The following is a 24,856-nucleotide window of genomic DNA, read 5'->3' as shown; positions in this document are numbered from 1 at the left end:
GTGTGGAGTTTGCATGTTCTCTCCGTGTCTGTGTGGGTTTCCTCCAGGAGCTCCGGTTTCCTCCCATAGTCCAAAGACATGCAGGTAGGTTATCTGGAGATACAAAATTGTCCAAGACTGGGTTTGACATTAAACTTGTAAACTGATGAATCTTGTGTAACGAGTTTCTGTCATGAAAGTAACCAAAGTGTAAAACATGTCATTAAAATCCTAATAAATAAATAAATAAAATTCCTAGCTATACAGCTTATCGCAAACCGTTTTTGACAACTGTTAATGTGCAAATAGGAAGGTGATATTACACAATTTGGAGTCTTTAAAGAAATGCAATTATTTCTTAAATTTCATAGCCAGGGGATTTAGAACATCGGTTCTGCATTGCGAGTCGGTTCATAGTGTTTACTTTAAAGAGTCGATTCGTTTGCGAATGACTCATCGCTACTGCAGTAGGTTGATTGTTTACATTCTGCTTGTTTAGTACGTTACATAAAGACTTAACTAAGTGCAGTTAAATCATTCTGGAAAGGTTATTACTGTAGCCATGGATAAACCTTCATGCTTGTTTATTCATATAACGGTTAGGGATAGATATGGCTGTCTCTTTAAGACACTAAGCTCTGTCCCGGGATGCTGTGTGTGTGTGTGTGTGTGTGTGTGTGTGTGTGTGTGTGTGTGTGTGTGTGTGTTGCAGGAGCCTGTGCCTTTCCCACATGCACAATGCTCGTAGCTGCTTGAACCAACGCAACGCAACTATATTACATTCAGGTTATTTCACCAAGAAAAGGTAAGCCCGTTTAAAGTGGATTAACGTGCATGTGTTTATGGTCTGTTAGTCATGTTATGAGAGTGGCTGCATCAGTGAGTGAAACAGTGACAGAAATCACACGCCTGTGTGATACAGGGCATATGACGGCGATTGTGCTAAATAAGAAATATATTTGTGTATATGTGTGTAACGTGTAACTGATTTTATGTTATGTGATATGTCTGCAATGGCGCATCCCAGATGTTAGTGAATAGGTGGAAATCACGCAAATCTCAAATCTCACACTGATGGTGCCATAGCCTACACAGCCTTAATCAATCCAAAACATCCTGCACCTATTGAGCAGTTAATATGTAAAAGCCATGCAATAAAGCTGCTGGTTTTTCAGCCTCATAGTTGGGGAGTGTACTTATCAAAGCAATGATTCAATCTGCTCTCTCTCACTGTATGTGTGTGTGTGTGTGTGTGTGTGTGTGTGTGTGTGTGTGTGTGTGTGTGTGTGGATGGGGGAAGAAGTAATTACAAAATGGATGTTCCAGTCGACTACATCAGCATTTAGCTACTGACCTCTATGATTAGCTCTATCTACAGGTAGAAAAGATGCACAGAAGAGCATGAATGACTCTTTTTACTCTTTGATGGAGCCTATCCCAGCTTTTCAATGGGCGCAAGGCACACAGTAATGCCCTAGACGGAGCGCCAGTCCATCGCAGGGCAGACACAAATACATACACACACATACACACACCCATTCACCTATAGGGCAATTCAGTGTCTCCAATTAACCTGACTGCATGTTTTTGGACTGTGGAAGGAAACCGGAGCTTCCGGAGGAAACCCACACAGACACGGGGAGAACATGCAAACTCCACACAGAAAGGACCCGGACCGCCCCGCCTGGGGATCGAACCCAGGACCTTCTTGCTGTGAGGCGACAGTGCTACCCACTTAGCCACCATTCCACCCGCATATATTTTTTAGGCTACTGTAAAATAATGGGGTTGTTTTTGCCACATATACACTGAAAATAACACAAATATAATATTAAAACAAAAAAACACTTGCATTTTACCTTGACTTCTTAATTGTTTTCTTACGCTTCTTAATCTTGGAGATGCTTCTGATCACTAAAGGTGCATTCACATGAGATGTGACAAAACTGCTTTTGCTCTGGCTGTGCCAGTATTTCCTAATAAGTGTGGCGGTGCACAAAGCTTAACAAGACTTATTGTACTAAAACAACGAATGAGGTATTTGATTAGTGAAGAGAAGTAATAATTAAGAGAAGTTTAGTGTTCCTGTGTCATTGTTATAATACATTAAGTCACATTGAGCTTTTTTTTTTAACGATAAGCGTTTCTTATTCTTACAATTTCTCAGAACCCAAAGCTATAACACAAGTTTAAAAGTGAAAGTGTGTGCAGGTTATATCAGCATTACAATGTGTTTAATACACCGCTGTTTGAGTAGTGCAGTGGGCAGAGCGCATCTCGCATATTTTTCCACCCTAGGTTTGAATCTGGCTTAGGGCGAAACTAAAGTAAAACATGCAGGGCCTATGCTATGGGGGCGCCCCCCCCCCCCCCCCTTTCTCACTGCCCTCCCAATCAACGCAGTCCAGAACCGTGGCTGCGGCAAAGGGTGTCGAGTTTCACCCCCCCCCCCCCCCCAACCACACACACACACATACACACATACATAGTTACAAACACACAGAGAGAGATGGCACATTGAATCATTACTTTGACTGGCATGACTGCATGTCTTTGGACTTGCTCTTTGAATATCCACATGGGCACAGGGAGAACATGCAAACTTCCCTGGTCATCTGGCCGGGGAAATAAACCCAGGCCCTTCTTGCTGTGAGGCGACAGGGCTACCCACTGCTGCACTATAACAGAACATAACATAGCAATAAATACCTCAGTGTGATGGAACATGACAAGCTGTAAATCACATAACCTGTTCTATCCATATAAACAAAAATCACTTCATGATAGCCAGCCAGCTAGCATTTCTTTCTTACTCTTGAGCCCCAACCCAGTGAAAAGCATTTACACCTTACAACATTTGAGCATGGGCATGTAATTCAGCTTTTGTATTTACAATTCATATGATGTGATGTCTTGTGGTATGTGGTCTGTAATATGTGTATGTGTTTATATTGTAGGTAATGTCTAGGATGAATGAATCAGTGTAGTCACTATGGAACCGGTTATTACCTGCACTTGAAATATGATGTTATTATACATTGTTTAATTGTCCTGCAAAAAACTGCAGAGCAAAAACATTTAGATTAGTCAAGATGTTTTTACTAAGTAGCAGTCTGATACTCTTACCTATAAAGGTTTTTGAGCATAAACTGCCCATTTCTGTTTTTGCCACAACATTGCAACATTGTTAGTCATGCCAAGCCAAATGTATTTTGTAGTGTAGATTTTCATCAGCTGCTTTATACTGGTCAGGGTCATGGTGGGTCCAATTTCCCTTAAAAACACTGGGAGCAAGGAAATACCTTGGACAGGACACTTTGATCCCCCCCAAGACATACATGTCTGTGTAGACCACCGTCCAGCCGATAGCGACACTGAGATACAGCCTGTGTCTCAGTGGTGGTGGACTAGCATAATAAACCACAGCGCCACCCATGTGCTTACATTTGAGATTGTCTTAAAGTTAATCAAATGGTATTGTAGAGCATAGTTAGCTTAGTTAAATCAGGAAGAATCTAATAAATACTAAAGTAAAAAATTACTTTAAAAGAATAGGATCACAAATAAAAAGCATAATAAAAGTAAGTTCATCCTTCAGTTTGGTTCATCTTGCTTGACTGTGGACAATGTCGCCCATGTTCCATCAGTTTTAAAATCATGGCAAACCTGTTATTTAACCATTTGAAAAAAAAACCTTCCCTCTTATCATAAGGTGACAGTGTTTTTTTCAGACCTTGGTAGGGAACCCACTATTCTAAATTAATAATTTACTTTTAACCATTTTAATTAAGCACGTTGTCATATTGTTTAAAGAAAAGTGGCAGAAGTAGCACTCACAAGACTGTCATGACATACAACTCCCCTAAAAGTTAATGTAAACTTTTATTAGTAGTCCTATATTTAATAACAAATGTTATACACAAATAAGTCTTGTGAAAATTAATAGATGACTGTTTCTATGTCTCTATGTTGACACTTCTTTAATAATTGTGGGATGCATTGTTTTACAGCTCTGAAGGACTTTCACTAACCAGGACTTAGTAAAGCCAGTTATGGCTCTCAGACGAGGCTACAGTTCAAGGGCCGAACCCGATCCTTCCCTATATTCCTCGGCTGGACCAGAGCAGCCTGAGGACCACTCCAACGACATTGATGATTCTGAAGAACTTCACAGCAGCACCCCGGAAACCCAACCCAGTACGCCAATCTTGACCAGCTTTTGCACCACCAATGGTTCTGCCTCAGGTGAGGACTGCGTCCATGGCGAGAGTCCTATTCAACCTGATAACATGGAGGAAGACTTACTGTCTGAATATGATAACGTGGGATCAGAAAGGGAGCAAGAGCAGGACTACGAGGAAGATGAGGAGCTGCGGACAGAAGCAGATGGGATGACTTACTATGTTCATTGTTGCCCTGAGGACGAGAGCTACATGGATGGAATGGATTGTCATGAGGGTGCTGATAGCAGTGACAAACCAAGCACTTCCAAAGATCCAGATGCTGGAGTAAAGCCAATAGATGCCTGGAAATACCCTGAAGGGTTTTGTGAAGGCGCAGAGCAAAAGGATTTCAAACGTCCTAAACCAATCAGTGAAGCTACCTTTATTCAAGCTCCAATGGCTGAGAATGAGGAAGATGAAGAAGAAGAGGAGGTGGAAGATGATGATGATGAGGATGCTGTGGAGGAGAAGGAAAAGTGTTTTGTTTATGACCAAGAGAAGGCTGGGCATTGTAATTTACTGCAGGACAGTAGAAATCCTCCTCAGGGACTAAATTACAGTCCAAGAAAGAGTAAAGAAGATGATTTATGTAATAATTTTAGAGTGAACAAAAGTATCTCAGAAAGGTGTAGGGGAAATACACAGAAGTCTTTTAGTGGCTTTACGGAGGTTAAAAAACAGGTCAATGCAATAAAAAAAGTTGACAGTCCAGGAGATTGTAAAGTTGTCAAGGCAGATAAAAACCCAAGACAAGTGTTAGAATGCATTTATAAGGACAGCAGTGACTGCAAAAATTGCAAAGGTAGTGAACATAATGAAGCATCCAAACGTGATCTTGTGAGTAGACCAGATTTAAAAAAAAGACACTTATACAGACAACATGCTGAGAAAGCAGGAGAAAACAGGCCGTTACATGTGGATAATGAAAGCCCTAAACACAGTACAAAGAAGGGACAGGAGCGTTCTCAGAGTAATTACAGACCAAAGTCCAGGAGAGACAGGCAACCACCAATGGACAAAAATAAGAATGTTGATCAGATCAAAAATGAAGTTAGGATGAAATTAAAAGTAGAACCTCAGAGCACCAGATCAAACAAGGGTGTAGTTGAGCAGTCATGTGATGAGAAACAAATTTTAGAAAGTTCTCAAGCTTCATCAGTTCCATCACAGAGAGAAGAATGCAAACCCAAAGCAACCGACACACCAAGGAAACCCCCAGACTCACGGGTGCAAAAAGACATGGTTAAATCATCCAAAGAAGAGGAATTGAGGTCCAGTCAGGACCAGGTAACTGTTTTGTTAATAAAATGTATTTTTTTTTTTTAATACAGTATATGCAGGCTTGGCTGCTGTAAATGATAAAGTTTTCAATCACTAAGCCAGAGTCGTGTAATTTTCAGCCAAGAGTGCCTATGTGTTTAAATCAGGATGATAAAACCGGGGTCATCATCCTGTCTATTAAGGGACTTCTTAGATGGCTTAGTGGCACCACCAGTGTTTGTACACAGAAAAACATCTCAGTGAAGCTTGTTTGTGTATCAAAACAATGATTTGATAGATTTTAGTTCAGTATGTAAGTAAATTTGTGTTATTTGGTGGCACAAATATTAATGCCATTAGCACACAGCACTCTGATGGCATGTGGGCTTGGTGTGTAGCACTGTCGCCTCACAACAAGAAGGTCCTGGATACGATTCCCAGACGGAGCGGTCAGGGTCCTATGCATTTTCATGTGGGTTTCCTCTGGATGCTCCAGTTTCCTCCCACAGTCCAAAACATGCCATCAGGTTAATAAAAAATACTAAAATTGCCCCAGGTGTGAATGTGTGTGTGTGTGTGTGTGTGTGCCTTGTAATGGACTGGTGACTTGTTCAGGGTGTTTCCTACCTTTCGCCCAGTGAATTGTGCCCACTTAACCCTGAATTGGATGAAGCGGTGGTAAAACACATAATAAATGAATAAATCATCTACCATACATAATATTGTGAAAATGTTCAGGGAATCTGGAGAAACTGGTCTGTCGCTGCATCAAGAATCGCATCCTGAAACTCTGTAATGCCAAATAGAAACTCCATAATGCACAGGAAGAGCAATACATCAATCCTGTTAATTCTCTGGGCCCAAGTTCATCTCATCTGGCCAGAAAGACAGTGGAAATGTGTGCTGTGGTATGATTAGTCCATGTTTTAGCTTATTGCTGGGAACAATTGATGTCAGGTTTTTAGTGTCAAAGACTAAAAAGACAATCAAGACTGTTATTAGTTAAAGGTGCAAAAGTCAACTTGCATACAGTATGTGTGAAGGTACCAATGATGCAGAGACATATTTTGGGATTTTAGAAAGACGTGCTGCCATAAAAATGACTTTCTTACTTACATGTACCTTACATGTGTTGGTACATTTTTGCATACACTGTGGAGTCCAGCCCTTACAATGCAATAACCTTTTCATTCATTGTGGCAGAAATAAGTATGGTCAGGCAATAATATGTATGGTCCCCCGTTTTATAAAAATAAAAAGGTAGGCCAATTGTCATTGTATATGTCAGAAAAAGCCTCCAAGAATTTTAAATTGTGTCAGTATATCAGACAATCCTGTGACAATTATAACCAGCTTTGTTTATTGACTTTATTGACACTTGTTTGTAATGTCACAATGTGCTAGAAAGTTAACCAGCTTTATGTAAAGTCTTATAAATTGTTCAATCATCTTCAGATAACTCAGAACAGCCAACAGAACTGCACAGGAAACTTGCAATGTGATACTTCCACAGCAGCAAGCAACCATAACCCTCCTCAGGTAAGAAACTAACTACTCTAGAAATAACGTACATAAGGAACCTGTTTTCTGGGAAATAACATCATAGTAAAACAAAATGTTGGGATCTATAGCCAAAATTATGTTTTTCATGTTCCAGCAGGTAAAAAGAAGTCCCTCTTTTCCAAGTTTTGTGGACGGTAAGCATTAAACAGTCTTTGGTTAATCTTTTTAAAGTGCTATGTAACTTCTGGATATATTTATATGTATAAGTAATAAATTATTGTAAAGTGGGATGCACTGATACAATAGTATCCAGTGTAAGAAGGAATAGATGAGACGATAATGTAATGCCATTGAGATGCCAGATGTAGCTTCACTACTGCAAGAAGAAATTAAACCCAATTTACAAAATGCCTTACCAAGGTAGAACAATACTGTGGCTAAAAAACACACAAAAAAGGAAACAACTAGAAAATAGTAATGTGGATAGAAAAAGTGATAGCGCAGAAATGAAAACTGGTTCTACTATATGGCAAGCTCCTCCGACAACCAAGGTCTCTGTAAAATAAGAAAGAAAGGAAACCCAGAACAATAGACGGAAATGCACGAGTTGCACCCCACCATACCAACTGGCTTAGCCCATGCCAAGCGTGGGTCCAAACACTGGCCTGCTTCATCACCTCACCTCTGGGGCACCTCTGGGGCACCTCAGTTGTACAGAGTGGCTCCTTCTTAATGTCTGAAAACGACAGCTGAGTTCCCAGAAACAAATGAATTATGCTGGCTTTGGCATCATGCACCTGCAGAAAACCAGACCTGATCAAGCCCAGAATCATGGTTTTAATAGAAACACAGTTTTCCTGGGAGAGAAACTGGCAAATCTGTAAGGAAGAATGATAAATTAAAACACTTCCACTTGGAGTAATTTAATGCTTAGATAGGCGTCGTCAACTGGCAGTTAACCTACTACAACATGTCCTGCTGTGAGTGTGTGTGTGTGTGTGTGTGTCTGTGTGTGTGAGAGAGAGGCGGACAGACAGAGAGAAACAGACAGACACAGAGAAACAGATGGACAAACAGAGAAACAGAGAGAGAAACAGACAAAAAGGTAGACAGACAGACAGATAGATAAAAACAGACAGACAGGTAGAGACAGACAGAGACAGACAGGCAGATAGAGACAGGAAGGCAGGCAGTCAGAGAGAGAGACAGACAGACAGACAGAGACACAGACAGTAGGGGTGGGTTTATAAAATCGATTTTTCGATTCGAATCGATCTTTATTTGAACGATCCGATATCGATTCATATAAACGCGAGATCGATCTTTTAGATACGCCCCTTTTTACGGTGCACACGGAAATCTGTTACCCCCTTTAATTTCGCGTGACCAGCCAGTGTTTTTTCATGTAACGAGATCTGACCTGCACATCAGTTCAGCATGGCAGAAGCTCAAGTTATGACCACTACACAACTTTTTGCACTGATTTTCGCTCGGCGACGGGTCGGTGCTGGATTCGGGAGGAACTCGGTGTTCGCTCTGCGATCAAAACTCGGCTCTCAATCAATGTGAGAAACAGCGAGGGGAAACACAGGGGAGAGGTTGTAAACAGGTGGTACAGGGGCGTAATATAGGTTCTATCAGAATACATCAGCACACGAGTTTTACAGTATTTCTGACCTGATCATTCTCTACAAAACAAAATATTTATTAACCTCCAACTCACTATAGAACAAGCCATGCTGCTCGTGTTGCCAAATCCACTCAGATTCATTTATTTCATCAGCGCAAAAACTTTGATCGCTCGCTACTTGTTGATGTGCATGTTTGGACGTGGTATCATTAAACCTTTCATCACTTCTCACGTGTGTTTTCGTGACAAAACGTAGTTTTGGAGACCAGAGAAGCTCGCCCGTGATTCTCCCTGGTGATAGATGGTGTAGTGTAAAACCCCCCATCGCCGATCAGTCGTGTAGTGTGAACATTACAGCGACCAGGTGTTAATCAGAGTGTCGTGTAGTGTAAACTTGGCATAAACTGTTCAACAGCCAGGTGTATGTTTACATTACATTTACAATGTTGTAGCGTGTCAGACATATAAAATAATAATAAAAAATGAATGTTACTGTTTTCTGTTTTGGATTAATTATTTATGTAAACAAAATACACAAATATTTTTAATAATGAGTGTTCTTTGTACAATTATCACATTCGTTCTCTGAGCATCTGTACATATTTAAACAAAACCTGTTAATGTAACTCAAATATGCCTAAATGTGTTGAATCGGAATCGAAAATCGAATCGAAGATCGAATCGAATCGGGACCTTGTGAATCGGAATCGAATCGATCCAGGAAATTAGTGGCGATACCCAGCCCTAACAGACAGAGAGACAGACAGACACAGCATACATGCATCAAATAAAAGCAACACACACACACACACACACACAGTAAAGCTGACCCTCATGTGTTGTATAAGCTAGCATGAATAGACTGTGTTCAGTGGGACTGATGTGTAGACTGATACGAGTACTGTATCTGTTCAGGCTGGTGTTTCTTACACTGACAAATGTTTCACATTTCTTAAGGTTGTTTCATTTCGATTTCTTCAACGTAAACACGTTTTTCCAGCCATATTTTGATAGTGATTTTTCCTTTTTTATATTTTATCACAACAAATGGATAGCGCTGTTATTTATAAATATGATCCAACATAGGCAAATAGTAAATGTTAACCAAATATGCTGTCTTTATTGCTTGTAAACATCTTAAAGTAAACATCTGATATTTTGTATGTTAAATAAGTTATGGCTGTGTTGATACACAAACATTGGCTGAGTAACAAAACTATGAACACCACACAAGGGTTAAGTGGAACCAACACGTCAGTTATCTTCACCTCCATGCCCCATCTGCCGGCCTTATTTGGCAAATCAGAAAGTCATGATAGTTTTACCAAACCCTACCGCCAATCTCCTGGGCAGGTGAGACTGTTCATGTGTTGTAGCCACCACAATTTCTAACAGGTAAAGTATATACTTTAACTTTGCATGAGAAGTTCCTTTCATGTTCCAGCATTACTGTGCTCCTGTGCACAAAAATAAGGTCTATAAAAGACCTAAAGAAAACATCAACTGAGACTTTCTTGACCAACATCATTGCCCAGTCATACGAATATTGTGTTTAAATTGGCACAAAATCCCACAGATATACTTCAAAGTCTTGTGATGTCCAACAAGCTCATGGTCAGATGTCCAAATATCATACAATAGTGTATGTGCACTGTCTAATAATATGTGTCTGATTGTGTACTGAGTAAACATACTATGACTGAGAATTTTGGCAATATTACCAAGAATACCACAAGATACCACATCGAATGCTGGTTCAGTATGGAAAAAGACATTTGACAATTTTTATTTGTTTTACTGGTATATTTTATATTTTAAAAATGTGTTGGTGTTGTATCTAGGGGCACTAACACTGGAGTATTATGAAAATGTTTATTTTGGTCTTTGTCAAAAGCCTAAGGTATTTATGTCTTGCATTTAGTACCAGGTCCGTGTGAACCTGAGGACCTCATTGATGGGATCATCTTTGCAGCTAACTACCTCGGCTCCACCCAGCTCCTGTCAGACCGAAACCCATCTAAGAATATGCGCATGATGCAAGCTCAGGAAGCTGTAGACAGAGTTAAGGTACAGAATACAGAATGCTTGAATTTAAATTTGTTGAAAAGCTAGAAAAGATTTAGATCAGTGTTTGATACTTCTTAATGAGTCCCATTCATTCAAATGTTATCTTAACATTAACGTTTAGAACTAGGATTATTAATCAAATTTAATTAGTAGTAGGATTAATAGTAAGAAAAATTAAAAATTTGACACGTTTGCTCCTTCCTTTCTGTACGTGAAACATCCTCTATTCTAACTTAATTCAGATTTTTTTATATATATGCAGAGCCGCTTTTGAAAACTTACAGTTGTAATGCACATCTGTGTGACTGTAAATGTTTTATCTCCTTAGTTGCTTTCGTGTGACTATCTTTTAGATTTACTGTTTGAAGCTCATCCTTCTTAACATCATTTCTAAAGACCATGATGGTCATGCTGTTTTATAGGCTATAGTGCCCTATATTTTTGACAGGATATAACCACATTTTATTATGTTTTGGAATTTCTTTGTGGATAAATGGTAAAAATCTACATTTATCCTTTTATTAAAAAGTGGGTAACCATGGGAATGCAAACTAAAACTCTAAACTATGTTACCAGTGCTGTTTTGTTTGATGGTTGTCAAAATAATGAGACGTTAATGAAAAATGTCTGCTTAGTCCACTAGATGTAGCTATAACTCCTCTCTAATGGCTTCTAGTGTCTGGACGAAGAGAACCAGACCCTGGTCGAGGTTGATCTCTTTATTTCAACCAAAGCAATCAAAGTGCTTAATGCTGACACACAGGTAGTGTTACAGTTACCATATTAGTACTCTGTTCTTTCTCAGTCTCTTTATAATCTGCATGTAAGCTTATTTTGTAATTCTTTGGATGTAGGAAACGATGATAGACAACGCTCTTCGGACTATCTCCTACATTGCAGACATTGGAAGTGTGGTGGTCCTGATGGCTCGCAGACGAGTGGCACAGTCTGCCATGCTGGACTGTAACAACCCCAACTCAGAGGGCAGGAAACAGTACAGAATGATCTGTTACGTTTTTGAGTCTGAGGATGTAAGTCAAACCTTGTCAGTGATTCCAAACTGGATGGTTAGATTACTTATATAATGGATAAGACAGTCCTTTAATAAGGCAGTTCAGGCAGTAAATATTTTGTTGTACTCGTGTAGATTCTCAGTTTATTATATTCAGGCTTTGTCCAGGACTGCTAGCCAAATCTTAAAAGATAAACATTACATTCCATTATAAACATGGAATTTATTACTTTTTTCCTGTTGGTTTCAGTGCATCTGTGTGGGTTTTTATTGGTCAGCTATCTGTAGATTTTGTATACTTGATCTTAGATTAACCTAAAACGTGTTGTATAAACAAAGAATAAAGCATGTTAAAATTAATTTAAATTGAACTATAGAAAAATTGGAACAGGTCCACCTGCTGTGGAGATCAGCAGGGGGCTCGGATCACAGAATTATATCCATCTGTCCTGCCACTAATGACCAGCAGGATGCATGGTGGGTCAGATGACTGTCCATTGCCTTGTTACAGAATGACTACTCTGTCCACAGGTGTGTGATAACTCATGTTTTCAATAAAATAGTTAAAAAAAGAGAGAAACTCAGTATATACAGGACAACAATCAAGAAGGAGCAGAGCAGCCATTCATTCATTACTAATGTAGCCCATATCCAGTGTGGATTTGTCTGTGGGGCTCCGGTCAATAGGGCTTGATGCCGGCATATGAGTTGGCGAAAAAAGGATACTGACCTCGCAGAGCGTGAAGGTGTCACTAAGACACGGACACCATAGAATGCAAAGCCAACAAGCCAATGAGGACGGTATCTAAAAAGCTTTCCAGCTGCAGCAGATTATTGCTGATGAGACACAGAAACTGTGCAATAATCTTTCTTTTTTCATCTCTTTCATGCTGGGGAAACTTAAAGTGAAGAAAAACCCATTAAATTGAATAATTAGTTAGATTTTTAATCTTTTTATTGTAGTTCTATTATTATACCTTCAGTTAAATGACGTGTTTGCCTATCGAATTATTGAAAATGAAATGTTACCATAATAACATTAAATATTTACACATTAATTAGAAAATGTGCAGTACAAGTTACAAATTGGAAAATAAACTAAACAAAACATAAAGTGGTTAGGTGTAAGGTGTTGGGCCACTATGAGCTGCCAAAACAGTGTTAATGCTCCTTGACATGGACACAAATGCCAAAGCTCAAATTTCCAGAAATTGTCATTGCTTGTGTGGGTGTTGATTGTAATAATGTGCACATTTCCAGTGCCATTAATAGCCAGCAGGGGGCACGGAGATGCAGATGACAGACAGTGTCATTTTCTTTAGATGGCACTCAAGGGCAGTCTCTGCGGCTCATTAAATGTTATACACTTCAGCTGGTGGATGCCCTATTATGTACCAGTTTTGTGACCCAGTTCTATGCTGGGTCCTTTCATTTATTTTCCTGGCTGTATGTATGTCAGACTTGGGAAACTTGTCCTGCTTGTTCTGCCAGGCTTAAGGTCAGAATGAAGGATCTTCCTACCTCCTGCATCGGCCCCTTTTGCTGTCACTGTTTTCTGTATAATTTTTTAATGCCTTTTCCTGAGCTTGCGTTGTCACTCACTGTTGGTTTAAGCAGCTGGCACTAATGGCAACACAGCTCTTCTGCATTTCTTCTATTTTTGTGTTTATTGTCTTTTCATGCAATCACTGTGGGTTCTGTGGGACAATGGCATTTCTTGTTTCTGTGTTTTGTTTTCGTGACTCTAACCACAGTATTGTTCTACCTTAAATATTGTGCCACTGGGTTCATCCTTTGTAACATGACAGGTGCAGGGCTATAACTTGTGCCTCCGTTGTGAAGCATGCACCGCCCTGTAACACTGTTAACAGGATAGAAATGTTCCCTTTCCTTCAAGATGAACCCAATCATTACAGAAAATAGCCTTGATATTATAGCACAGCCACTTGACTCCCTTTTGGTTGGAATCATGCATTCATTTCTTCACTGTTCTTTTTGGTATGCCACACATGCACTGTTCTAAAAATTAATGAGGTGTACTATAGTATAAGTTTGTAAATGCTCATGATCCTAGTATGTTCCTCTGTTTTAGCCAAGCTTTCTTTGTCACTCTGTTACATTAAGTATCCTTTCTGGCAAGTATTCACCCTACTTTTTTCTCTCCTTTTCATCTTTAGGCTCAGCTCATTGCACAGTCCATTGGTCAGGCATTTAGCATGGCCTACCAGGAATTTTTGCGAGCAAATGGGATCAACCCTAAGGACCTCAGCCAGAAAGACTACAGCGATGTTCTTAATTCACAAGAGATGTACAACGATGACCTCATCCACTTCTCAAACTCAGAAAACTGCAAAGAGGTATAGCAAGAATTAGGGCTACTCAATGTTTTTGCTTTTTGAAGAGTCAGTACCTGGAAAGTATATTTGCATTTAGTGCTTGTTCATATCTGTCACACGTCTTCTACCTTTTTTATGTAATTTCAATTTTATTTTACCTAGATATTTTATTATCAATTTTGTTTCTTTCTATTAACCCATTCTTGTCTTCCCACATTTATAGCTGCACCTAGAAAAACAGAAAGGGGAGATTCTGGGTGTGGTGATAGTGGAGTCTGGCTGGGGTTCTATCCTACCCACAGTCATCTTAGCCTGTATGCTGAATAGTGGGCCAGCTGCCCGGTCGGGAAAGCTAAACGTGGGCGACCAGATCATGGCTGTTAATGACACAAGTTTGGTGGGCTTGCCCCTTGCTACCTGCCAAGGCATCATCAAGGTTTTTGTGCATTCTTTATATTAATAGTTCAATATCCATATTGTTAATGTCAATGCTTAAGATTCTGATATGTTTTAATGTGAACTGTGTATGTACATATTTTTAATTTTCAATGTAAAATGAAACATTTAAAATAAACTGCTCATTTTAATGCAGTGTAATTAAATATATTTGTGAAAAAAACTAAATATAAATTGCATTTAAGTTGTCACATTTACATTAAATGTTTATGTGTATGTTACATATTTTTACTATGTGTTATTTACCCCAAAATGCTGTCCTCAGTCCTCTGTGTTTATTTATTTTCACATATAAAAATAAAAATAAAAAACATTTAATTTTACCATAATTTGGTCATTTTACCAAACCATAGGACTGAAGTTTTGTATCAATATTTTTTTCATTTTGACAGTAGGTAAACACATTCTTGTAAATAACCTATAATGTGTATTTGTATGTATGTGTTTGTTTGTTTCAGGGCTTAAAGAATCAGTTGCATATAAAGCTAAGTGTCGTAAGCTGCCCTCCTGTTACCACTGTGTTAATAAAGAGACCGGAGCTGCAATACCCTCTGGGCTTCAGTGTACAAAATGGCATAGTGAGTGCACTCTGGTGGGGACGCAGAGCCAGACACGATAGATGCTTGTTTTTTATTATATCGATTTCAAGTAAAATTAGTCATCAGAGTTCAAAGTTCACAGTTTTTTGACTTACCATTTACCTCTGACATTAAAAATGTATAAGAAAATTTTTTTGCAAATTTGAGCCATTATTGCAGGATTATGAAATCCTACTATTAAATAAATTAATGAGAAGATGTTTACATGCTTGTTATTAAAGGACCACGGTAAGGTTGGATTTTTGACTCACAGTGAGAGGCAACAGATTTGAGACCACTAGTAAAAATGTATTTCTATTTGTACAAATCTATTTGTATATTTTTCTCTAAACTATTACAAATGTTAACAATATACACTGATCAGTCATAACATTAAAACCACCTCCTTGTTTCTACACTCACTGTCCATTTTATTAGCTCCACTTACCATATAGAAGCACTTTGTAGTTCTACAATTACTGACTGTAGTCCATCTATTTCTCTACATACTTTTTTAGCCTGCTTTCACCCTGTTCTTCAATGGTCAGGACCCCCACAGAACCACCACAGAGTAGGTATTATTTAAGTGGTGGATCACTGTTAGCACAGCAGTGACAATGACATGGTGGTGTGTTAGTGTGTGTTGTGCTGCTGTGAGTGGATCAAACATAGTTTTTAAATACAGTGTCCACTCACTGTCCACTCATTTAGACACACCTACCTAGTTGGTCCATCTTGTAGATGTAAAGTCGGAGATGATCGCTCATCTATTGCTGCTGTTTGAGTTGGTCATCTTCTAGACCTTCATCAGTGGTCACAGGACGCTGCCCACGGGGTGCTGTTAGCTGGATATATTTTTGGTTGCTGGACTATTTTCAGTCCTGCAGTGACAGTGAGGTGTTTAAAAACTCCAGCAGCGCTGCTGTGTCTGATCCACTCATACCAGCACAACACACACTAACACACCACCATCATGTCAGTGTCATTGCAGTGCTGAGAATGACCCACCACCCAAATAATACCTGCTCTGTAGTGGTCCTGGTATAAATTAATTGTCTTTCCACATATTCCTCCACAAGATAACACTGTGGATTCAGATCACTGTAAATTTATTATGCCATATTAATCGTCTTTCCAGATCTGTAGCCTGATGCGAGGTGGAATAGCAGAACGGGGAGGAGTTCGTGTGGGCCATAGAATAATTGAGATTAATGGACAAAGTGTCGTTGCAATGGCTCATGAGAAAATCGTCCATGCCTTATCAGTGTCTGTTGGAGAGGTGAGTCGCTTCTTAACTTTAGCATGATTGCGTGGGGCCTGTAATATTAATTTTAAACTTTTATATTCTTTTGTTGATAATTGACAGATTCACATGAAAACCATGCCTGCTGTGATGTACAGACTGCTAACTGGACAGGAGATGCCAGTATACATTTAATTACAAGGCTGGTGTTCTGGAAGCTCAGTGATGCTCTGTTCTGACTGCAACCTACTTCACCTACCTAGGTTATTCTTTCTCATGTGTGGTGTTGGATTTTAAAGTCTTCTAAAAATAGCAACCTTGTCGTGAACTGTACGAATATGGTAGTTTACAGATTCAACAGCACTCCTTAAAAATTGTTGTGCATCATAATGCCACATCTAAAAAAGAAATGAATTATGAAAGTTGGTGATATTATGCCCCTTTTCATTCTAAAATAATTTAATGTATGACCATGTTTCATCCAGGTGGTCTTTCTCAAGCTGAATAACAAATTGGCACTGGCTAAGGTTGATGTTTCACCCCTTGCTCAGTCATGTATGAACATTTTTAGATTAACATTTACAACATAACATTTTCTAATGTTTTACACAGTATTGATTTAACTTCAGATACTACAATTAATCATGTTCATTTTTAATTTTTTATCTATTCACTTGTGTATAGAATTCTAGTAATTTGGGTAGAATTTGCTGACTCCCAAAGACAAACATAATACCAATACATTTATGATATTTTTTTAGACATTAAAGGACTATTGTATGTCGCTCTGTATGAGAGCATTTGCCAAATACTGTAAATGTGAATGATTTATCACTGGAAAAGTCGACTGTTGACTTTGCCTAGTGAATTAACTCATGTTGTGTAAAGACGAATCTTTGGACCACCAAATTCAGTGTACTGTATATAGAAAATAAGTGTATATATTTATTTTATTTTTTATGTTCCACCACTACTTTATCCTGGTCAGGGTTAAAGCAGGTCCAGTCCTCAAAAAACCACTGGGCGCAACGCAGCACCACACCCCAGTCCATCTCGGGGGCCTCGGCCCTCCGTCAGACATAGCTAGTCATGTCTGTATATAGACAACCAGCCAGCCAACAACACGTCTGCAGATTTTAACCCTGGACTCCAGCAGCAGTGGGCAGCAAAAATTTACCACAGTGCCACCTGAGCACCACACATTGCTGTGTGTCATATTACCAGCTATCCCACTGTATTAACTGTAATTTTCCTGTGCCAATGATGTCCACATTTAAATTATGTTTAAAGCAACCCTGTTTCAGTAAACAGAGTTAATAATATGTTTATTAAGAGATGACTGTAGTGTAAAACATGCCAGTAGAGTGGATATGGTACAGTATATAAACTATGTGGTGCATCACTAAATTGATTATAATTGATTTTAGGTGTATAAGTGAATTATAAAAAAGTGCATCACATCTAAAAAATAGATCTTTAATGAGTTGAAGATTCTTCACAAGCAGCTGTAACCCAAGTAGCCTAGGTATACGTCGCTGATAAAAGTAAACTGGCATGAGCTCAAATGGCTGCACTTGAACATTGTACTTTTTGTAAGCTTTCTCCCAATTTTATTATTGCCAGTTATTTCTTGTTGGGTCTCTGCTGTCCTTACATAGGAGTTTAGCTCAGGACGTTGAGGGCTAACACATGCTTGGAGATAGGGATTAGAGAGGTATACTAACTGCCTTGAAGATGTATACACTGATCAGCCATAACATTAAAACCACCTCCTTGTTTCTACACTTACTGTCCATTTTATCAGCTCCACTTATCATATAGGAGCACTTCGTAGTTCTACACATACTGACTGTATCTGTATCCATCTGTTTCTCTGCATGCTTTGTTAGCCCCCTTTCATGCTGTTCTTCAATGGTCAGGACTCTCACAGGACCACTTTAGAGTAGGTATTATTTGGGGATCATTCTCAGTACTGCAGGGACAATGACATGGTGGTGGTGTGTTAGTGTGTGTTGTGCTGGTATGACTGGATCAGACCCAGCAGCACTGCTGGAGTTTTTAAACACCTTACTGTCACTACTGGACTGTGAATAGTCCACCAACCAAAAATATCCAGCCAACTGCGCCCTGTAGGCAGCGTCCTGTGACCACTGATGAAGGTCTAGAAGATGACCAACTCAAACAGCAGCAATAGATGAGCGATCATCTCTAACTTTACATCTACAAGGTGGACCAACTAGGTAGGAGTCTCTAATAGAGTGGACAGTGAGTGGACACGGTGTTTAAAAACTCCAGCAGCACTTCTGTGTCTGATCCACTCATACCAGCACAACACACACTAACACACCACCACCATGTCAGTGTCACTGCAGTGCTGAAAATGATCCACCACCTAAATAATACCTGCTCTGTGGGGGTCCTGACCATTGAAGAACAGGGTGAAAGCAGGTTAAAAAAGTATGTAGAGAAATAGATGGACTACAGTCAGTAATTGTAGAACTTCAAAGTGCTTCTATAATAAAATGGACAGTGAGTGTAGAAACAAGGAGGTGGTTTTAATGTTATAGCTGATCAGTGTACATACAGGTTTTAAAGATTGTCTGCATAGTGCTTTTTACTATAAACATTGTCTCAAAGCAACTTCAAGCTAATTATTCTAATGTAGAAGCCTAAAGAGGAACCAGACTCAACACTAGAGATTGTTTTAGAGAAGTGTTGTTTTTGATTAACAGGAATGGCATCATTATTAACTAAAGAGCAGGCTCTCTACATTGCTGCTTTGGACACCTGACATGTAAATGGTTTTGCATAAATATAAATTTGGGCCCAGACATAAGCATACACACATGTGCAGAACATTTAAGACTGCTGCTGTTTAAGTAGAATAGATATATTTTGACTGCAGTTAAAAAGATTTACTAAGTGATAGTAGCCTTACCATCTTCAGTACTTCTCATACAACAAGAATCGTTTCACCAGGACCAAGGAGGTTCTCATTTAGGGAAGGTGCTTTTGCAATAATGACGATGTGATCAATTTCTCTGTAACAAGGCATTTCATGTATATCACATTTTATTTTTCTCAACTTTAGCATATGTATGTACATATTTACAGAAGTGTCTACAGAACAGAAAATGTTTACAGTTGTATTTATAGCAACCTCCAGCAAAATGATTTCTTCTGCGAGATGTTTGTTTTTCAAGTAATGAAACTGACAGCCTTGTCTGGAACTGTTCATTTCTCAAAGTTTCTGTGAAGACATAATTAAAATATTTAATTTACCATTATTAAGCCATTGTGTACAAATACAAACAATTTAATATGATTGTATGTTGTTATTTAGAATACTTGTTTGGTGAGGAAATGGTGACCTACTGTTAAACTGGAGGGTTGTTGTGGTTCTTTGCTCAGTCCTTTTACAGTCACACCATCCAAACGTATTCGTTCTAGGAAGCTGGCATTGAGGTAGCCCTCTAGAGGGTAAACTTCTTCAATATTACTGTCCGCCTCAAAGCTGAAGGCTTCTCTCATCTTGTCTGGGATCAGACAGTCTAGCAGTATTACTACTACACCAATCACCCCACACATGAATCCTGCAAACCAGCACAGTTTGTAATTCAGTGTTATGCTATAAGGGTTTGATTTTTAAAATGTATAGAAACTAATATACTAAAATACATAAAGGAAATCTGAGAATGACATTAGATACATACCAGTAGCTAATGCAAGCCAAAACGAATGGCTAAAATTATGATCAAATGATTCTGCTCCTATAGAGAAGTCACATTTTGGAACATTGTATATTGTAGAAAAGGAAGCCAAGGAAAAAAAGATAAAGGCAGCTGTAGCAGCCATCATGCAGCCAGCATAGAGGATGACAGGCATTGAGAGGAGCACATTGGCCAGTATCCAACAGCAAAAAGCTGTCCTGTGGGAAAGAGTCAGAAAGAGACACCATTCTTTACTGTAGGGTGAATTCAGGTAAATTGAACCCTTTTTGCCAAACCTTTTACAGTTTATTCAATGTAACAGCAATGACTGCATAACTATTATTGTGTAGTTTCCTAATACACCAAGTCTTTTCTGTTATTTCATATTAAAAGTAGGTAATACAATCATTTTCAAGCCCTAAAGATGTTGAAGTGCTGGGTGTCCCACACCTAGCTGACCTAGAAGGGCTGAGCCACTTGTACAGCTAAAATCAATTGTATGTGTGTGTAGATTTGTTTTTCTGGGTGATAGAGTAATGTTTTTATCAAATATACACTAATAAGTAGTTAATGGTAATGATAAGTTGTTGAATAAATGTTCATGAGTAAATTCAATTTAAATTGAAACCGTTGCAGTACTTGCAATTTTGTCTTCATTGCTGAAATGTATTTCCATGCTAAACTTATTAGTCTGCATAAAGTGTTTAAATGATTACTGTGGGCATGCAGCCAAGTGATAAATAATGCAGAGAGAAAATCACATTTACCAGCAAATATAAAAAGCAAACACTTTTTGGTGCACCAGTTGGAGGTTTAGAGTTTAATTGTACTACTCCTTCAAAAATGAAATTAACAGTGTCGCAAATTTAGGAAAAAAGGCCACTGCAAAATCAATAGTTGTGAGAAAAATAAAATAAAAAGCAGATCCTGGTGGAAATAAATGTCTATTTAAAGTCAGTTTAATGATGTAAAAATGCATGCAATTTAATCTCCCAAATTTACTTAAATTTATTGCATTCGCTAAATAGGTCATTTACACTAGTGCCAGTACTAAGTGTGTCTTACCAAAGGGTGGCTGAGGCAAATCTGCCTGAATGCTGATACTGGTAGATGAGACTACAGGGGCTGTGAAGGGTGAACTTCTCCACTATGTAAAGTATTGGATTAGGAAGACCTTTCTCCAGAGCATCATCATAATCATCATCCATGACACCACTCCAAGTAAACATTTCATTGTAGTCTATGGTCTCATTGAACTGCACCACTGGGTCACCTACCATGACAGAAATAAAGAGTGGCATTGAATACACCTTGTCTGCTGTGACCTAAACCTGATCTGTCGGACCAACATTATAATTTAATGTTACCAAAGTTGTCATAAACTTTATGCATGATTTTTTTTTTCAACACAAATAATTTATAACACTATGCTTAGAGAAGAGCAAAGCTATCAAGTTATCAAGTCACTGCTGAGAGACTGACCTCTAAGGGTGATGTTAATTCCATGTAGACCCACATGCAGTCCCACCTCAGCATTCACCACAGCATTACTGAAGGATTTGTATGTGGTGTTGGCTTTGAGTTTCCCCTCAGCCCAATCACAGGTGAAGTTAAGTGCTACAAGCGAGAATGAAGAATTAGAAACTTCGATTTTAATATCTTTTTTTAGTAGTAGTATGTAAACAAAAGTAAACAACAGGATGAAGATATATAGGTTCTATGTATAGATAAATGGACATATTTTTCCTAAATCACACTATGTATTGGCTAACAAAGCATTTAAAAGACAACAGAGTAAAGAGGGTTAAAAGTCACATTCACAACTTTTGTACTTGTGGTCCTTGTGCTTCTTCCATGTATTTTGACATATAATATCATGATAATGTCTGGTTTTATTATACAGTTCACACATTTATGGTTTTACATACAACAGTTACATCTTCTATTAATATTGTACTAGACGCTTCAATATTTTACTTCCATCATGTCTGAAACATGTAAGAAAACATTTTCCATACATTGTATAAAGTGTGTATAAATGTTGGGAACCAGAACAACCTGAATAAAATTAAATATACATTTAGATAATATTATATTTCAATTAAAAATTAAAATGTCTTGTAAGTAAAGTGTTTATGAATAAAGTCAGCTGTGCACAGCACCACTATTTGTTGGCACCTATAGGAACTTCAAAGACCATGCATTTAAATTATGCTGTAGCAATAATTAAATGTCAGGAATGACACAATATGGTGTTTTCGCAGGTAACACTGGTTGTGACAACAGATAGGTTAGCACATTTGTCAACCAACCCCATTTGATCACAGGAGGGAAAGGATTTGCCTATTTTTTATTTATTATTAGGATGTGGATTAAAAGCAAAAATATTACAATTTTTTTTTACAATTTTCTCTGAGACTGGAAATAACAATGTTTCACCCAAACCCTTTCAACATCCAGTACTACTGTATAACTGTATTACTACTGTAGCTGTTATACAGGTATAAAATACTCACCAACTATTACTGCTCCTATAAATAAACTAACGAACATCCTGACTGTCCACAGAATCCGCTGAAATAAAAACATCAACAACAACAAAAATCTGTTATTGATGGATACATTTAACATATATATTGTTATGCATGTAATTAATACATTATAAATGCACATGATCGATAAGCAAAGCAATAGTGGTAAATGCGACTATCTGTCATTAAGGCCTCCAAAGTATTCAAAAGGTCTTTTAAAGGCTCTTGTGTTTGAGCGCTCTTACCGATCTGCCACGTATACCAGGTACAATGAGGAGGAAAGTGAGTGCCATCAGCAGGAATACCAAGATGACAGTGAGCAGACTGCCACTGAATATAAACGAGCTTCTTTCTAACGGGTAGAATGGGTAAATGTCATCGTGGTAAGTCATCTTTCCTTTAAACCCGAGCGCTAGAGCTGTAAAAGAGGAGAGGTGCAGCTCAGTTACTACAGATCCTGAGATAACAGTCCGCCTAACCGGAGCGCATCACCTACTTACTCAGACTGTACTTGTGTTACTGTTGCTTTCTGATAGAGCTATAGCTTACTGAAACACCCTAGATGTGTGTCCTAATCCCTTTCCTATCATTAGCTCTAATAACCCTTTGTAAGACTAACTTGAAACTTGATATCTTTGCTCTGAGAAATCCCCAACGTTCATCTGCACGTCTCTCAAACGAGAAATATCCAACAGCAATATAAACAACGCCAACTTTGTGACCTACCTGGAAGTGCAGGAAAGATGGTCAAGTATACAGACAAAGTTGCGGATAGTCGAAGTCCAGAGGGAATTGAGTTTGCTCGTCGGCGCGCATCTTTTATAGCTTCACACCTGTTCGACTTGATTTGCATGGATTAGTAGGCTATGTCTAGGAGTGGAGGTGTCAACCTGACCATCCCATCTCTCATAAGTGTGGCTAGTGGTTTGAGCAGAGGTACTCATTGTGGGTCCGCTCACTGCCGGTGCTTTTACTTATATTCACTTCTCTCACTTCTACTCATTTACTGCTGCTGGTACCACAGTCGTTTCAGCTCGGTGAGTTTACCTTTACTGACATATATCACTGTATCCCACAATTTCAACTCAACTTAAACGGCTTTTAGTTCTTTTTACTACGTTTTGTTCACCTGAGGTAACAGTATTCCGTGTATTTTGGATGATTTTGCAGACAGTATGGTGAATTCTACGTCAGAAGTAGTGGTCTCCTAGGTAACCATGGTTGTTGTTATATATGTATTTCGTATTTTCGTATTTTTGACTAGACGATCAGTAATGATCAGCGCTTTTTATTTGACTTAGCGTTTTAACATCTACTGTAATAACAGCTGCTAATACTGTTACATTTGTTGCTTATATTCCTACATTACATGAGGAAAAATAAGATATATTTCATATATATTCATTAGTTTTAATCTTTTAATTTGATATAGGCCTGTGGTACCCATGTGTCTTTGGTCAGTAAAAGTAGCAAGCGTAACGTTACTTTTGACTGTAACTACACATCATTAGAGCATGAGTTTTCACCTGCAGGGTTGCCTGGTCCAGCAGAAATATCCATCCCAAAGTCTGTCTTAAACCAGCCCTTCAGAAGCTGAAACTAGTCCAAAATCAGATAGATATACTTTATTTGTCATATATACATATACAGGTGTACAGTACAATGAAATTCTTTCTTTGCATATCCCAGCTTGTTTTGGAAGCTGGGGTCAGAGCGCAGGGTCAGCCATCGTATGGCACCCCTGGAGCAGATAGGGTTAAGGGCCTTGCTCAAGGACCCAACAGTGGCTGCATAGCAGAGCCTGGATTTGAACCGCCAATCTTCCGGTTGATAACCCAAAGCTCTACCCACTAGGCTACCACTGTCCCTATCAAAGCTGTCACAGACGTTTGAAGAAACCAGGCTATAACTGAAAAAATAACTACCAGTGTACTACCCTTAAATGTTCTGTTATCTTACTTTGTTTTTAAGTTTATATTATAGTTTTTATTTTTTGTTTATCATTTTGTTTACAATGGTATTATTAGTAGTTTTGTTAATTAAAGCAATAAGCCACGAGAGACCGTGCATTACTGCGATTTTATCACGGGGAAGGTTGTTTTAAAACGTCTTTCCCCGTGATAAAATCATAGCAGTAACGCACGGTCTCCAGTGGCTTATTGCTTTTATAAAACGGCGGTCAACATAAAATATTATAAAATACAACAATGTTCAATTTATAAATGTTTTTATTTACAAAAACACTTATAAAAAGCATTCTTCCGCGACCCCAGGTAGTTCGTTAACAGTGTTGCTAGGCAACATGAGGGCGAACATAACATTCACTTT

General features: G+C 38.6%; 2 protein-coding genes across 3 annotated transcripts; one reads left to right on the top strand and one right to left on the bottom strand.

The window, feature by feature from the left end:
• The first annotated feature begins 707 nt into the window (after positions 1 to 707).
• apba2a (amyloid beta (A4) precursor protein-binding, family A, member 2a) lies at positions 708 to 20,143 on the top strand. Of its 2 annotated transcripts, XR_010013740.1 has the most exons (13): positions 708 to 784; positions 3,990 to 5,489; positions 6,918 to 7,001; positions 7,120 to 7,159; positions 10,517 to 10,662; positions 11,339 to 11,425; positions 11,517 to 11,693; positions 13,852 to 14,031; positions 14,234 to 14,446; positions 14,925 to 15,044; positions 16,183 to 16,323; positions 16,411 to 16,550; positions 20,097 to 20,143. XR_010013740.1 is itself a non-coding variant. In XM_063002381.1 (12 exons), the coding sequence occupies exons 2-12, from the start codon at positions 4,032 to 4,034 to the stop codon at positions 16,480 to 16,482; spliced, it is 2,718 nt and encodes a 905-aa protein (XP_062858451.1). In that variant the 5' UTR covers positions 708 to 784; positions 3,990 to 4,031; the 3' UTR covers positions 16,483 to 16,564. The 2 variants fall into 2 exon arrangements, 1 of the variants encoding a protein (XP_062858451.1); XM_063002381.1 differs by lacking the exon at positions 20,097 to 20,143 and having other exon boundaries at positions 16,411 to 16,564.
• On the bottom strand, positions 19,343 to 23,339 carry duox2 (dual oxidase 2). Its single transcript, XM_063002398.1, has 8 exons — positions 23,255 to 23,339; positions 22,774 to 22,946; positions 22,514 to 22,571; positions 21,480 to 21,614; positions 21,063 to 21,270; positions 20,001 to 20,215; positions 19,663 to 19,880; positions 19,343 to 19,537 (listed from the first exon to the last, which is right to left on the bottom strand). The coding sequence occupies exons 2-8, from the start codon at positions 22,918 to 22,920 to the stop codon at positions 19,529 to 19,531; spliced, it is 990 nt and encodes a 329-aa protein (XP_062858468.1). The 5' UTR covers positions 22,921 to 22,946; positions 23,255 to 23,339; the 3' UTR covers positions 19,343 to 19,528.
• Between the last annotated feature and the right edge of the window lie 1,517 nt (positions 23,340 to 24,856).

The sequence above is a fragment of the Trichomycterus rosablanca genome, chromosome 1, assembly GCF_030014385.1.
Source record: "Trichomycterus rosablanca isolate fTriRos1 chromosome 1, fTriRos1.hap1, whole genome shotgun sequence".
Taxonomy (NCBI): Eukaryota; Metazoa; Chordata; class Actinopteri; order Siluriformes; family Trichomycteridae; genus Trichomycterus; species Trichomycterus rosablanca.
The sequence above is the reverse complement of the archived record's forward strand: the minus strand, read 5'-3'. Positions and strand labels throughout refer to the sequence as shown.

What these genes read in the sequence shown, in the direction of transcription:
- duox2 (XM_063002398.1), bottom strand. Translation starts at nt 22,920, where the DNA reads ATGACTTACCACGATGACATTTACCCATTCTACCCGTTAGAAAGAAGC. An exon ending in AATTAACATCACCCTTAGAG is followed by an intron (nt 21,271 to 21,479) that starts GTCAGTCTCTCA and finishes CTGTCATGGTAG; the next exon opens with GTGACCCAGTGGTGCAGTTC. An exon ending in TTTGCCTCAGCCACCCTTTG is followed by an intron (nt 20,216 to 21,062) that starts GTAAGACACACT and finishes TCTTTCCCACAG; the next exon opens with GACAGCTTTTTGCTGTTGGA.
- apba2a (XM_063002381.1), top strand. Translation starts at nt 4,032, where the DNA reads ATGGCTCTCAGACGAGGCTACAGTTCAAGGGCCGAACCCGATCCTTCC. An exon ending in ACTCAGAAAACTGCAAAGAG is followed by an intron (nt 14,032 to 14,233) that starts GTATAGCAAGAA and finishes CCACATTTATAG; the next exon opens with CTGCACCTAGAAAAACAGAA. An exon ending in TCAGTGTACAAAATGGCATA is followed by an intron (nt 15,045 to 16,182) that starts GTGAGTGCACTC and finishes TCGTCTTTCCAG; the next exon opens with ATCTGTAGCCTGATGCGAGG.